The sequence below is a fragment of the Carcharodon carcharias genome, chromosome 19, assembly GCF_017639515.1.
Source record: "Carcharodon carcharias isolate sCarCar2 chromosome 19, sCarCar2.pri, whole genome shotgun sequence".
Classification (NCBI taxonomy): Eukaryota; Metazoa; Chordata; class Chondrichthyes; order Lamniformes; family Lamnidae; genus Carcharodon; species Carcharodon carcharias.
In genome coordinates this window covers 78,673,414-78,688,374 of record NC_054485.1, presented here as the reverse complement: position 1 = coordinate 78,688,374, position 14,961 = coordinate 78,673,414, and the positions used below count along the sequence as shown (strand labels likewise).

The window sequence follows — 14,961 nt, the reverse complement described above, 5'->3', positions numbered from 1 at the left end:
AAACAGATCTTACCAAAGTCACAAATGAGATTCAGTGTCATTGCAGTAAAATATCCCTCCTTGTCCTTCTCAATCCACCTGCAGCCTTTGACATGCTTGACACTGTCGTCCTCCTCCAAAGCCTCTCCATTGTTGTCCAGCAGTGTAGGACTGCACTCGCCTGGACCAAATTAGAGCCAGAGTTTCAATTGCAATGGCTTCTTTTTCCTCCCCTGTACTTTTAACTGTGACGTTTCCCAAGGACCTATCCTCAGTCCCCTCCTAAGTCTCATCTACATGGTCCCCTTTGGTAACATTATCCAAAAGCGCAACGTCAGTTTTTACTTGTATGGAGATTGTAACATAGTGGTAATGTCACTAGACAAGTAATTTAGAGGTTCAGGCTAATGCTCTGGGAACAGAGGTTCAAATCCTGCCATGGCAGCTGGTGGAATTTAAATTCAATTAATAAAAAGAATCTGGAATTGAAAGTTAGTCATCAATTGTCATGAAACTATTATCAATTATTGCAAAAACCCATTCACTAATGCCCTTTAGGGAAGGAAATCTGCCATCCTTTCCTGGTCTGGCCTACACGTGTGAATCCAGATCCACAGTAATGTGACTGATTCTTAACTGCCCTCTGAGTTGGCCGAGAAAACTACTCAGTTCTAGGGCAGTTCGGAATCGGAAACAAATACTGGCCTTGCAATCAACAACCACATCCCATAAAAAAAATTAAAAAAACCACCCAGCCCTACGTTTCTCAACTCCTCCACTATTGTTAAATTATCAGGCTGCTTGTCCATTGCCCAGCACTAGAAAAGCAGGAATTTCCTGAAATTAAATATCAGGAGAGCAAAACTCCATTCTCTAGCCACCAATTCCATTCCTCTCCCTGGAAACTGCCTGAGGCTAAACCTAACTAGCTGCAACCTTGGTATCATATCTGACCCTGAGCTGAACTTTCAACCACATATTTGCACCTTCACTATGACTGTCGATATCCACCTCTGTAGCATCACACACCATTCCTGCCTCAGCTCATCTGTTGTTGAAACCCTCATCAATGGTAATATTCTCTCCAAACTTGATTATTCCAACCAGCCTCCCACACTCTAAAGCTCGAGGTCATTCAAAAATCTGCTGTCCACATCCTTACTCTCACTGAGTCCTGTTAATGTTTAGTACCATTACATACAGTGACTGAGAGAAACCTTATTGTTGAAACCTACAAAGTCATACGAACATATGAATTAGGAGCTAGAATTGGCCACTCAGCCCCTTGAGCTTAATAAGATCATGGCTGATCTGATTTCTCTATACTCCCACCTACCCCCATAACCTTTCACCCCCTTACTTATCAAGAATCTATCTACTTCTACCTTAAAAATATTCAAAGACTCTGCTTCCATTGCCTTTTGAGGAAGGAAGTTCCAAAGACTCATGACCCTCTGTGAGAAAAAAATTTCTCCTCATTTCTGTCTTAAATAGGCGATGCCTTATTGTTAAACAGTGGCCTCTGGTTCTAGATTCTCCCATGAGAGGAAACATCCTCTCCACACCCACCCTGCCAAGACCCCTCAGGATCTTATATGTTTCAATCAAGTCACCTCTTACTCTTCTAAACTCCGGCGGACACAAGCCTAGCCTGTCTAATCTTCCCTCATTAGACCATCCGCCCATTTCAAGTATTAGTCTAGTAAACCAAAGAACCACAGAAAGGTTACTGCACAGAAAGAGGCCATTCAACCCATCGTGTCTGCATCGGCCAAAACAAGAGAAAAAAAAATCAGCTGTCCCTTTTTAATCCCACCATCTCTGAACTACCTCCAATGCATTTACATCCTTCCTTAAATAAGGACACCAATATTGTAACAGTACTCCAAATACAGTCCCATGAATGCCCTGTATAGCGAAACATAACCTCCCTACTTTTGTAATCGATTCCCCTCACACTAAACAATAACATTCTATTAGTATTCTTAATTACTTCTGTACCTGCATACTGACCTTTTGCGATTCATGGACTAAGACGCCCAGATCCCTCTGCATCTCAGAGCTCTGCAATCTCTCACCATTTAGATAATGAACTTTTTTATTCTTTCTGCCAAAATGGACAATTTCACATTTTCCCACATTGTAACCCATTTGCCAGATCTCTGTCTATATCCCTTTGTAGCCTCCGTATGTCCTCTTTACAACTTACTTTCCTACCTAACTTCGTGTCATCAGCAAATTTACCAACCATACCTTTGGTCCCTTCATCCAAGACGTTTATATAAATTGTAAAAGGTTAAGGTCCCAGCACTGATCCTGTGGCACACCACTTGTTACATCTTACCAACCAGAAAATGACCTATTGATACCTACTCTCTGTTTCCTATTAGCTAGTCAATCTTCTATCCATGCCAATATGTTACCCCCTACACCATGTGCTTTTATTTTCCACAATAACCTTTGATGGAAATCTAAGTACAGTACATCCACTGGTTGCCCTTTATCTGAAGCACGTTACTTCCTCAAAGAACCCCAATAAATTGGTTAAACATAATTTCCCCATGTTGACTTTGCCTGATCACCTTGAACTTCTCTAAGTGCCCTGCCATAACGTCTTTAATAATAGCTTCTGACATCTTCCCCATGACAGATTTAAGCTAACTGGCCTGTAGTTCCCTGCTTTCTGTCTCCCTCCATTTTTGAATAAAGGAGTTACATTTTCTATTTTCTAATCTAATGGACCCTTCCCTGAATCTAGGGAATTTTGGAAATTAAATCCAATCCATCAATTATCTCACTTGCCACTTCTTTTAAGACCCTAGGATGAAATCCATCAGGACTCGGGGACTTGTCAACCCACAGCTCCAACAATTTGCTCAGTACTATACGCTGGTGAATGTAATTTTCCTGAGTTCCTCCCTCCCATTTCCTGATTTACAGCTATTTCTGGGATGTTAATTTATCCTCTATAGTCACTATGATATAATACTGTGTCACTATACACCAGTGTCTTGAGGTAATCTTCCTGCTGATGTTTACAGTGTCACTTCTCACATTAATCAGCAATTCTTGCTGTTTATATTTGCAATGTCATTATACTAGTAAAAATGTTGTCACTGGTGTCCATAATGTCACTGGAGAAAGCGACTGAGGGAATCTTCTGCCAGCAGATTCAGATAATGTGAAGAACGACTGTGCTTTAGTGAAGGTAGTAGATTGTAAGTAGCTGGTGTTAGGACACAGTAGGTCAAGAAAAACATTCATTTATAGAACCAATTACATCACCTTCAGACGTCTCAAAGTGCTTTCACAGCCCTATTGTACTGTGGGGGAACCAATATGTGCACAGCAAGGTTCCACGTACAGTAATGAGATAATGACCAGATAATCTGTTTTAGTGTTGTTGGTTGAGCAATAAATGTTAGCCAGAACACTGGGGAGACTCCCCTGCTTTTCTTCTTTATATCTAGCTAAGAGGGCAAACGGGGCCTTGGGTTAATGTCTAATTTGCAAGATAATGCCTCCAGGATTGCATCACTCCCTCAAAACTGCAATTGGAGTCTCTGGAGTGCGACAGAACCCACAACTGGATTCAGAGTCAAGACTGCTATGAGCAGAGCCACAACTAATACATTTACAATCGATGAGATATCTCTGCAAGGATTGGCTTTTACGTTGCTTCGGATTGAACGGTTCCCCAGTTTTACACTTTTTAATTTTGAAATAGTTTTACAGTTTTTAATTTTGTAATAGTTTTACAGTATGAATTAGAATTTCCACTCCCAATGATTACCTAATCATTGTGATTAGCATATTAAGTATAGGTAAGTGGCAAATGTAGTACAATAGCTGATTGGCTACGAGTAATGTCAATCACAAAGAATATACCCAGTGTTCCCATAATTTTCTCCTCCTCCAGTCTGCGGCCTGTCTATTATATGCCAACATCTACAAAGTAAGAAGAGTGTAGACTGAGGGAAAGAACAGGGTTTGTACAAACTTTATATAGTAAAATACTCATTAATATTCAGAGTAGTTTGATTCTACGATGGGGAAATCAGGAAGGGAATAAAATGCACCCTATGCTTTGTGAGAGGGTCCGGCCAAGAGGCCTGTTTATACTCCGTGCTTTGTGCTGAACTGTTGTGCTGCGGCTTAGTAATGGATACTGTGTGTTTATGGGAAGCTGGGATTTGCATGCAGTATTTCCTTTCTGATGGATTATTACTGAAAATTAGAAGGCGAGGTCTGATTATCTGGGAGGTGCAGATTTTCTGAGGATCCTTATAGATTTCCTGCCTGTGATGAGAACCATTTCTTGTGAGACTTTTCTCTGAGGAATCCTGCTGAACGGGGAAGTGTAAAGCCATCTAGCTTCTCAAAATTTAAGTCTGAGCTCGATTTAGCTTGGGATTGGGCTGTGGCAGTTAACTTGGTATTGGGGGGAAAAAAAACTGGAAGCGTGCAACAGTTCAGCCAGCAGCTCTGGAAAAAAAAGAACATTTTATGTTTCAACTTTTCATTCAGATTTCCAGAATTTTACTTTTAACTTTAACTTGTTCAGGAAGAAATGCGCCATGGCAGGGTGCGTAAAACAGGCAGTATCGGATCGGCTGCTTATATTTCCCGTCCGATATTAAATTCCATTCGCTGCAATTTCTATCCCCGTATGTCGTTGATTTTGCCAAGGCGTGCGTGTTTGATTAGTTGCCTTTTAAAATTGAAAAGCCCAGTTATTTAAGTTTTGCGACCGTTCTGTTAACAGCCCATCTTTTTCAAATCAGTTATGGTGTCGGTAGCCTTTGAAGAAGGTTGAGAGGCGAAAAAGCTTCCATAGATGGTGGGGAATTTTTTTAAAAAACACCCTAAAACAGTACCAAAAATTATATTTGTATAATATCTTCAACGCAATAAAAGGTCCCAAGGCATTTCACAGGAACATCACACAACAAAATTAGACTATGAACCACCTAAGGATATATTAAGCTCAATGGCTAAAACATAGAAATGTAGAAAATAGGAGCAGGAGTAGGTCATTTGGCTCTTTGAGCCTGCTCTGCCATTCAAGATGATCAAGGCTGATCCTCTATCTCAAAGCTACACTCCTGCACTCTCCCCATACCCCATGATGCCTTTAGAGTCCAGAAATCTATTTCCTTCTTAAACATATTCAGTGACTTGGACTCCACAGCCTTCTGTGGTAAAGAATAACATACCAGCCTCTGAGTAAAGAAGTTTCTCCTCACCTCAGTCTAAATGGTCCACCCTGTATCCTGAGACTGTGACCCCTTGTTCTAGATCCCCCAGCCAGAGGAAATATTATCTCTGCTTCTAGTCTGTCCAGCCCTGTCACAATTTTATATAATTCAATGAGATCTCCTCTCGTTCTTCTAAACTCCAGTGAATATAGGCCTAGTCGGCCCAATCTCTCCTCATATGACAATCCTGCCATTCCAGGAATCAGTCTGGAGAACCTTCACTCCACTCCCTCTATGGCAAGAATATCCTTTCTTAGGTCAGGAGACCAAAACTGCACACAATACTCCAGGTGTGAAGGCCAACATACCATTTGCCTTCTTAATTGCTTGTTGCACCTGCATGCAGGTGATTGGTGTACAAGGACACCCAGGTCCCTTTGTACATCAACATTTCCCAATCTATCACCAATCAAATAAAAATCTGCCATTCTGTTTTTCCTATCAAAGTGGGTAACTTCACACTTGGTCATTGGTTTTAAGGCACTTCTTAAATGAAGAAAGAGAAACAGAGAGGTGTAGGGAGGTATTCCAGAGCTGAAACCACATGCCACCAAGCTGGCAAATTCCTGGCCCTAGCTGGTGTTGCCATTTGCATCAATTGTCAACTAGAGTTTTCCACTTGTGATTGATGTTGCTGGTTTTCATGACTCTTTTGATGGTGTCCTGGAATCGGAGCTGGCTGCTCTGCTGGTCTCTTGGCACAGGCTACCTCCCCATTATACCATATCCTTGGATCCATTCTGTACACTTGTCCAATCCAGTGATTAGCACTATCAAAGTATCAATCTGTGCGGATAAATACAGCTGTCGTGACAGTTGTAACCTTTGGACTATTTATGACAATATGAAGAAAGCACTTGGCCCCACTGCCACCAAAGTTGCTCCATTGAAATCTGCAGATGGGGAAGTAATCACTGACAGGAACAAGCAAATGACTTGTTGGATTGAGCACTACTCCAAGCTATACTCATGTGAGACGTATATGTCTCTGCCAGTGTTTAACGATCTTCTGCAGCTACCTGTCCTTTTGTTTGAAAAGGCCTTTAACTCCCTAGCAGCAAGGAAAGCTCCTGGAAAGGATGGAATACCAACTGAGCTGCTTAAATTTAGAAAGTCCCATCTGCTTCCATACCTCCATGACCACCTCCTCCTCTGCTGGAGAAAAGGCTCTGTCCGAAAGGATGTCCATGACATATAACATCATCATGTGTACAAGAACAAAGGCAATCGAGGGGATTGCAACAAATACCAGAGCAGCACACTCCTCAGCATCACTGGGAAGGCCTTCACCATAATCTTCTAACAAGGCTTCATCAACTAGCTAACAGAATATACCTGAAGGTACAATGTGGCTTCTAAGCAGGCAGATCCACAGTGGACATGATCTTCTCCCTATGCCAGATTTCAAGAGAAGTGTACAGAAAGCGTTGCTTTTAAAAGCATTTGACGTGAGCAGGATGGGACTCTATCGGATACTATAGGTAAAGAATCAGCTTCCCCATGACCACCCCCTCACCTTGCAATAAAGGCCATGTAAAAGAATGGGATCAATTATTAAGAATAAACGATAATTATACATAGAATAGTATCAAGTCAACATAAGTCAGTGTGGTTTAAGTAGGGAATTTCTCTGCCTGAACAAACTCCTGGGCTGCTCCGATGAAGTGAAAATCCAATATGGCATTATGCTTTATTGTGGACACTTTGTCGGCGATGGGACTTGAAGATGCGTTATGGCTGAAGAGGACACTATAATTCAATGACCTCATCCTAAACCAAAGAAATGGGTCTGAGCATTGCTGTGATCAGCAAGCTATTAACAGGAGCTTCATTATAAATATAAGCCATATAACTGCACTCAAAACAAATCTCGCATGAACATGGTCAAACCAAGTATTATGAATAGTAAGCTGTGAGGATGCCATTACTAGGCTCTGTGCAGACCTTGCACCTGCCATTGCTGATTACACTTTTCATCGAATTTTCGACGGGCATATGCAATGCTGAGCTAGGTACATGATGAAGAGCAGCAGCAAGCTGAGTCACAAGGTATGATCATTTAAATTGCCATACCGAGTGGGAAGGGATGTACTGATGTATGGTGTTCGTTGCAAAGATTGTAGCTGTATATTTCCCAGTACAGTATATTATCATATCCCTCTAATTAGTTAAATGTAATTTTGTTAACGTTAGCATGGTACCAATTTGGTTTGCTAAGATGGAACACTGCATTGCAGCTAAATGACAAGTACATTGAACACATGTTCAGCAAATGGCACTATATAGTGAGGTATGATTTGCAAAAGCATTGTCAAGAAACTCTTCAAAAGGAAAGAAATAATATGACAAAATGCATGAAATTGTCATTCTGTAGGGGTAGGTAGAGACAAAATTAGCTTTATGTATGGAAATATATAAATACCAATTTAAAGGAAAGGGCGGTGGGTGGAGCTAAGGATTAAGATGGCCACTGGCTGCACTGTGTCTAGCTTCCAGGAGATGGCATTTGTCTTCAAGCTACAAATAGTTTTACAGCTATCTCACATTTAGCACTCTTGCTGAGTTCCTAAAAAACAGCATACTAAACGAAAACCTCTAAATGGAAATCACCTTCCCATAAGAACTCATGTAATAAGGGTAGGTTATGTTCCTGATCTGTAAATTTTACATTAAAAATCTAATGACTGCCTTGAACTTAACTGGCCCAAAAATCCTTTTAACTTAACTTACTAACTCTTAGTAACTCTTTCTGCTTACCTCCTGCTCGCTGCCATGTGTCAACCTCACCAATCCTCCAATCACTGCTTCCTTCCCCCAATTCTCCCTTTCACTCATCACCCCTCTTGCTCCCTTGCTCGCTCCCTCCCTCTCACCCCACCTTCTCCCAAACCCTCAGCAGCGAGAAGGAGAAGGTCGGGGAGGGAAACAGCCAGTGGGAGTGGTCAGGGGAGGGAAGCAGTGAGGCAGCGAGTGAAGTGTCGGTTTGTTTAAAAAAAACTGAGCATATGAAGTAACAGCGCTAAAACAAAAATGGAAGCAATGCTATTTGGAGGGGGAACTTCACCAATTCACAAACTGCACTAAAATGAAAACATGTTTTAAATAGGGGATTACCTGTGTTATGTTAACTGAGCCAGGAAGACAACTCTTGAAAAGTGTGAAATGTGACAAAAACTAAGCTTTTTGACTGAAGTTTTGGCTTTCATTCAATCATAGAGCATCAGGAGTTAATCAAAATCATCAACCACCATAACTCAGTGCAGTATTACAAAACCAGTACTACAATGTATTAATCAATTGATCTCTGAGCAACTGACTCAAAGGGAAAACCTTACTGATAAGTTCAAGCACAAACAGGTGTGTTCTTTATGTGTCTGATTGGTAGCTTATTTTTTCAATTGAACAAATATTTAAATTGAGAAAGCTAGTTTAGAGGGAGTTTTATCGGCCTGTAGTTTTGAAACCTATTTGGCTGAAATGGCTGAAAGAAGTTAAGTAACTGCCATAATTGGTGAGAAAAGGATTGCTGAAGTAATAAGTAAAAGTGGAATCTAGCCGTAAATTACAGCAGCAGAGATATGAGCTATGTTTTCTTTCTGCGGTAAGAGGAATGGGCAAAGTTAGATAAGTGTGTAAAATATTGTCACAAAATTTGCTATTTATTTGCTAATTCATTTATTTTGTTCAATAATTTCCTGTGACTGTTACTGCCTGAATGAAAACACAGTAGATGTCGTATCTTGGGATGCAATATCTAAACCAATACAAATAAGGATTATCCTGTGCATGTACCTAAATATCAAGACAGGCGAAGATGTTCTCAAAGACATAATGAGCTAGGGCTCACTGATGAGGGTAATATAAAATGGAAGTCGAAAACGTTTATTCAGTAGGGTGAAAGAATGGCTCACTATTCACATGCGTTCTTTGAGAGCTCAAAATCAGCCTGTTCTCTTCCACAGTGGTGCCACTATCTAATTTAAGCTCCACTCTAACTCTAATTTTAGAGCATGTAACTGTGCACTTTTTAACGCTAACTGAGGCTATCTTGCTCTGTTATCCTTAGTAAACTGTGGAGCTTTTGATGGCTCAGTCTGCGAGTTAAGAGATCCATGAAAAAGGAGAGGGAAAGATAGCTATATCCAGATGGGGATGACGTTGAAGGAGGACAGGGACTATGTGAGTATTGCCTTTTCTGGTACTGAGGTGTATTGAATCGATTTAGTTTCTCTCCATTGTGTTATAATCCCCGTAGAGACTGCTTACATTTAAAAAGACATTTGAATTCCCAGTGGCCAACTTAAAGGAATCTCACAACAAAACTTCAAGTTTTAAGACTTTTATGAAATAAACAAACTAAAAGCAACATCAACTAGACACTACTTGGTAAGAAACTAGAACTCTAAACTACAGAAGAAGTATTCCCCCCACCCGCCACTTTAAATTTTAACATAACCGAGAACCCCACATCTGGTTATACATTACGCTGCACTCTGCACAGAATTAGTCTTTATAGGAAACAGTCCACAGTCGCTTCCAGTTGACAAATGTTTCGCTGAGTCATAACTTCAAGTGATCATCTAAAGTTGTTTCCCTTAGCGTTCGGAGAGCGAGTTTCTGAACAAATTACCAGCAGTAAGACCTACTCCAGCGATTCTTCTCCCCCTTTATTCATGCTGGGATAATTCTTCTGGACTCCTTAGATCGCTATAGGATGTGTCGCTTCGACTGGTGGCCATCTTCTCTCCTGCATCCTGTTTTGGAAAGAGTAGCTCGCAGAGATTCCCAGCTTCTCTCTACTGACCATACTAGCTGCAGTCCTTCGTCTCTTTCTCTCTCTTTTTTGCACAATAACTTGGAGACTGCAAGTCTATCTACAGTCAGCACAGCTGCCCTTGCCTTTGTTTCCAGGTGTGAATGTTTTGCATCTTCTTCCCAGTAAGTCAACCTGTGGACCCTCCCCCGCCCGCATCCCACTCATTCCCATAGTAACCAAGCCAGCCAGGCTTGTTAGGCAGAACATGGAGCAGGTCGCATGACCCCCTTCAATTCTCCATTTTACATGGAATTAAGGAGACATTCCCAAAACATATCATCTTTAGAAAAGCTCACATTTATAACAGTAGCCTCTGCTGAGATAGTTAATGCAGCCAGATTGGGCAACACTACAGACTTTCGGGTTCCTGACTTGGGAGGAGGCGGGGCAAATCAGCCAGAACATCAGCTTTTGATTAGTTTTCACTGATTACCGCTGTAAAGAATGGTGGTGAGTGAGGGCAATGTAGACTTGGCTCTGATGGCCGCATGCTGTCAAATAAATCTAGCACTCCATGGGCAGCTGTCTGTGAAAGGAGAAGAACCCTTTCATAGAGGGGAGGTGATAGAAGGAAAATCATGATTTTCTTTTACTGTCTTACAGAAGGATCAGACTGTATTAAACCACATTCCATTCAGAAAACATAGGAAGACCAGATACCGCAGGTACATCCAAGTCATCACCCAAGGAATGAATGGCTCTACAACAAAACTATCTTCTGAAAATCCACTCAATTGAGAGAATTTCAATGCATTTTCAGAACTAAAACTAATTAGCACTGCTGAGTTTCTCTACAAAACCAATGTTTCAAAAGCTCTGGTGCTTCGAGTTTGCATGCTGCAGGAGGCGAAGAGATCTTAAGAAAGTGTTTGGCTAGTAACAAATTGCCCAAGCAGTGACTTTCACATGCTTGGTAAAACTCTTAAAGCACTGGCACACTCATAGAGGTGAGAAGTTATTCAAGTCTGAGGTGTGTGAGAGGCTTCAACCATTCAATTTTCATGAAGCACAGGTCCCTCAGAACAGATGAAAGGCTGTTAAGCAGTGAGAGGTGAGAGAAGAGATTTCCACACTGTCAGACCTGATACACAGGTGTATGTACACCGGCAAAAAGGAATTCAGATGTGAGGATTTTAAGTCTCGGTTCAGTTGTCATGTCTGTTGCAACCTAAGGACAGCTACATGGGAGAGAAACCATACAAGTGTGATGTGTGTGGCTGGGCCTTTGCACAGGCATCAGGCCTTGTGGAACACCTGCGCATTCACACAGGTGAGAAACCATTCAGATGTGAGGTGTGTGAGAAGTCATTTGCACAAGCATCGACCCTCCTGCAACACTGGCGTATACATACGGGTGAAAAACCATTCAAGTGCAAGGTTTGCGAGAAAGCCTTCTTGAAGCAGTCGCACCTTGTGGAACATCACCGCACTCACACAGGAGAGAAACCATTCAGCTGCAACATTTGTGACAAAGCTTTTGTGACATCATCACGCCTACTGGAACACCAGCGAACCCACACAGGTGAGAAACCCTTCAGGTGTGAGGCTTGTGACAAAGCTTTCACACTTTCATCATTGCTCCTGAAACATCAGCGCACTCACACAGCTGAGAAACCATTCAAGTGCGAGGTTTGTAGGAAAGCTTTTATGAAGTCATCAGGCCTCCAGGTACATAAGTGCATTCGGAAAGATGAAAAGCCCTTCTGGTGTGCAATTTGCAAAAAAACTTTCTGCAATTCATCATACCTTCGTGTTCATCAGCGCATCCATACAGGAGAAAGACCATTCAAATGTGAATTTTGTAACAAATGTTTTACGCAGTCTTCTAGTCTCCTACAACACCAGCGCATTCACACAGATGAGAGACCATTCAGGTGTGAAGTTTGCGACAAAGATTTCTGCAACTCCTCGTACCTACGTGTACACCAGCGCGGCCATACAGATGCGAGACCGTTCAGATGTGAGATTTGTGACAAAGATTTCTGCAGTTCAGCATACCTTGTGATACACCAGCATATACACACAGGTGATAAACCGTTCAGGTGTGAGGTTTGTGACAAAGCTTTCTTGAGCTCCTCATATTTCCTGAAGCACCAGTGTATCCCTCCATCTGATAAACCATTCAAGTGTGAGTTTTGCAATAAAGGTTTCACACTGCTGTCAGATCTCACTAAGCACCAGCACACCCATACGGGTGACAGACGATTCCAGTGCAATAGCTGCCAGAACTTCTTCACCTACTCCTCCTCTCTAGAGATACATCAGTGCATCAACTTGGGATAGAAACCCTTCCAGTAAGACATCTGCCAGAACTGATTAACAAATTCCTCCTCTCTTACAAACATCGGCAAATCTTCACAAGATGGAGTCAATTCAAATGCTCAGCCTGTACAAAGCTTCAAAGGTTTGTCCAAGGTTCATATCCCTACACTACTCCACACACCACCCTCGCCCTGTTCACCCCCCCATACCACCCAGCACCACCAGCTTACTGAGATGAACAGCATTTCTAGTGCAGCTGCTATTTCTCAAATTTCAGGAATATCCAACCTCACTTTCTATCTCAGTAGCCATGTGGATGAGAGACTGTGGCGGTGCACCATTTTCAGGACAGCCATTAATTAGTGTGACTATTTCATCCACTGAGGCAAAAGAATCTCCAGAGGAGAGTGTCTTCACAGTGACAAATGTGAAAGGCACTTTTCCTGGTATTAATCTATCACACTCAATCTATCACAATGTCTCTCCACTACAAGAAATTGCCCTGTGTGTTGATATGAAAGGAAGATCAGAAGGAACTCTTTAAGTGAAGGGAACTCAGGAGAAAAACAACTTTAGAGAAAAATCCAACAAAATGAAAAGGAGATGGCTCAGTCCTGGTTACCTTTTGCTTGTCTCATTTCACATTCCCCAATTGTAGGAATAGGTCTACAAGCTGCAGCTGTCTTCAGTAACTCAGTTGTCATGATAATGAAGCAGAGGATAATACTGTTTCAGGTAGGGTAAGAGCTTTAAGAGTATGTCTAGTTGACATGACATCACCCAGCTCATTGCAGACAAAGCTTTGAACTCAAAATAGGCGGCTGCATTAAGCAACAAAAAAAAAATCGTAGGTAGTGTGTGTCATTTAATAGAAGAGATATATTAAAGAGATGGTAACTGTTTAAAAAAAATCCTGTAGCCCCTACCACCATAGATTTGGGATTACGTTCTCTAATGTTGTCTTAAAATTTTCCTTACTAAGTCCTCTGCCCCCTTCCACACTCTGGTTTGGTTCCCTGACCCTCATGATGACTAGTAACTTACCCACTTAATTTCTTCAACAGTGGTCATTGTAACGTGGTTATGATGGATATGAACACCACCCTATCTCGTGCTGTGATTTACCTCCTCGTTCAAATAAATTTATAGCAGAGCCATTGCACTGGAATTTTAAGAAATTTCTGCTGTTCCAGAAGATTTTCTTTTGCCTTAATATGGGGATCTGAGTGTAGGCATTTCCACAGTAAATGTGTGAATAGATGTTCAAATGCAGACAGGAAATCTGCTTTTCTTTGTGGTATGTCACAGTTGATCCACTAGTACTTCAGACAATGTACCTTTCCACCACGTGCATTGTCTGTACTGACTAACCTGGCAGTACTTTTATAGCCACCTGTAAAAGTAGTTGCCTCACTTTTAACACCCATGAAAAAACCTGTACACTTTAATCAAAGAAGATGTTATTCAAACCCATTTTTTTCTTCAAAGAAAATTGAAGTTGTATTCGGGAACAGTCCCAGTTTTCTCATTTTGTTTAGCCCCAAAAGTACTTCAGTATAATAGCAGGGAGATGGAAATTCTTGGAACTGCAATACCCATGTTATAATTATCTTTGATTCAGCTGGCATTCTGGAAAAGTACACTGAGAACCCGGAACTGATTGTTACTTTGGTTTGACAAAATGATTTAAAATGTTAGTTTAATGTGTATTGCTACTTCTACCTGCCGATTTGTTTACTTCTCTATAAATTTATGTCTTGTAATAAATATAATTTTAGCATTTGCCTAAGTTATGTCGTGACTATCATCGTGATGTCTTTCAACCTATGGATACAGTCAAGAATATGCACTGGGCATTTCACTAATCTTTCATTCGCGAATAATTCTTTAAGCTCCAAATGCTCTGATTGCATCAATGAACAGCCCATTCTCTCTGCTCAGGAAATTTATCAGTTTTAGTTGGGAGATATGGAACTGTCCTTGAAAATACCTTGGTAGTGTTTACAGGGAGTATATAGAATTATGGCATATGGTCAGCAGCTGTTGTCCTAACCAATTTGCTGACCTTGCCGCAAGTTGCATAGCAAGAGGGATGGCAACTTTTTTAATGTAGTCTGCATCAAAAAATATGGGCAGTAAACAGGGACAGGAGTTGGCCCTAGCTGGTCCTACTGGAATGGGCGGGGGGAGCGGTGGGGTGGGGTGGGTGGGGAGAGGAAAGAGCTGGGAGAAAGGAAAAGACCTGGTGCAGCTTCAGGCAATAAAACCTGCTGTGTACTGTACTGATTAAAAGGATTGTAGCAAAGGACACAGGAAGTGCAGCCAATTTCAGGAACTCCAACCTGGTGGCCTCTAATAATAGAGGCATGAAACTAAAGGGACAAGTTTGGAGTCAGGACCAGAGATCCAACAAGCATGTGGCACACACTATATCAGAAAAAGGTGGTTCTCAAAGCTACCATACTGCCATTCTAAGCTCTATTCCTCCACTTGGGCTGCCAGACAAATACAGCTTCCTGTGTTACTTAGAATTGCTCTCATTTTAGCAACATCTGAAAATTTCAATGCCAGTCATTCTAGCCCAAATCCAATCATCAATAAACAGTGAATTGGACACATCCAAAACAGCACAATGTGGGACACCAT

General features: G+C 41.5%; 1 protein-coding gene across 3 annotated transcripts; it reads left to right on the top strand.

Moving 5' to 3' along the window:
• The first annotated feature begins 3,876 nt into the window (after nt 1–3,876).
• On the top strand, nt 3,877–14,104 carry LOC121291667 (zinc finger protein 2 homolog). 3 transcript variants are annotated; one of them, XM_041213160.1, is made up of 3 exons: nt 3,877–3,967; nt 9,304–9,416; nt 10,657–14,104. In XM_041213160.1, the coding sequence occupies exon 3, from the start codon at nt 11,236–11,238 to the stop codon at nt 12,334–12,336; it is 1,101 nt and encodes a 366-aa protein (XP_041069094.1). In that variant the 5' UTR covers nt 3,877–3,967; nt 9,304–9,416; nt 10,657–11,235; the 3' UTR covers nt 12,337–14,104. The 3 variants fall into 3 exon arrangements, with proteins under 3 accessions (XP_041069094.1, XP_041069095.1, XP_041069096.1); XM_041213161.1 differs by lacking the exon at nt 3,877–3,967 and adding an exon at nt 7,179–7,286; XM_041213162.1 differs by lacking the exon at nt 3,877–3,967 and adding an exon at nt 8,510–8,594.
• Nucleotides 14,105–14,961: the final 857 nt, after the last annotated feature.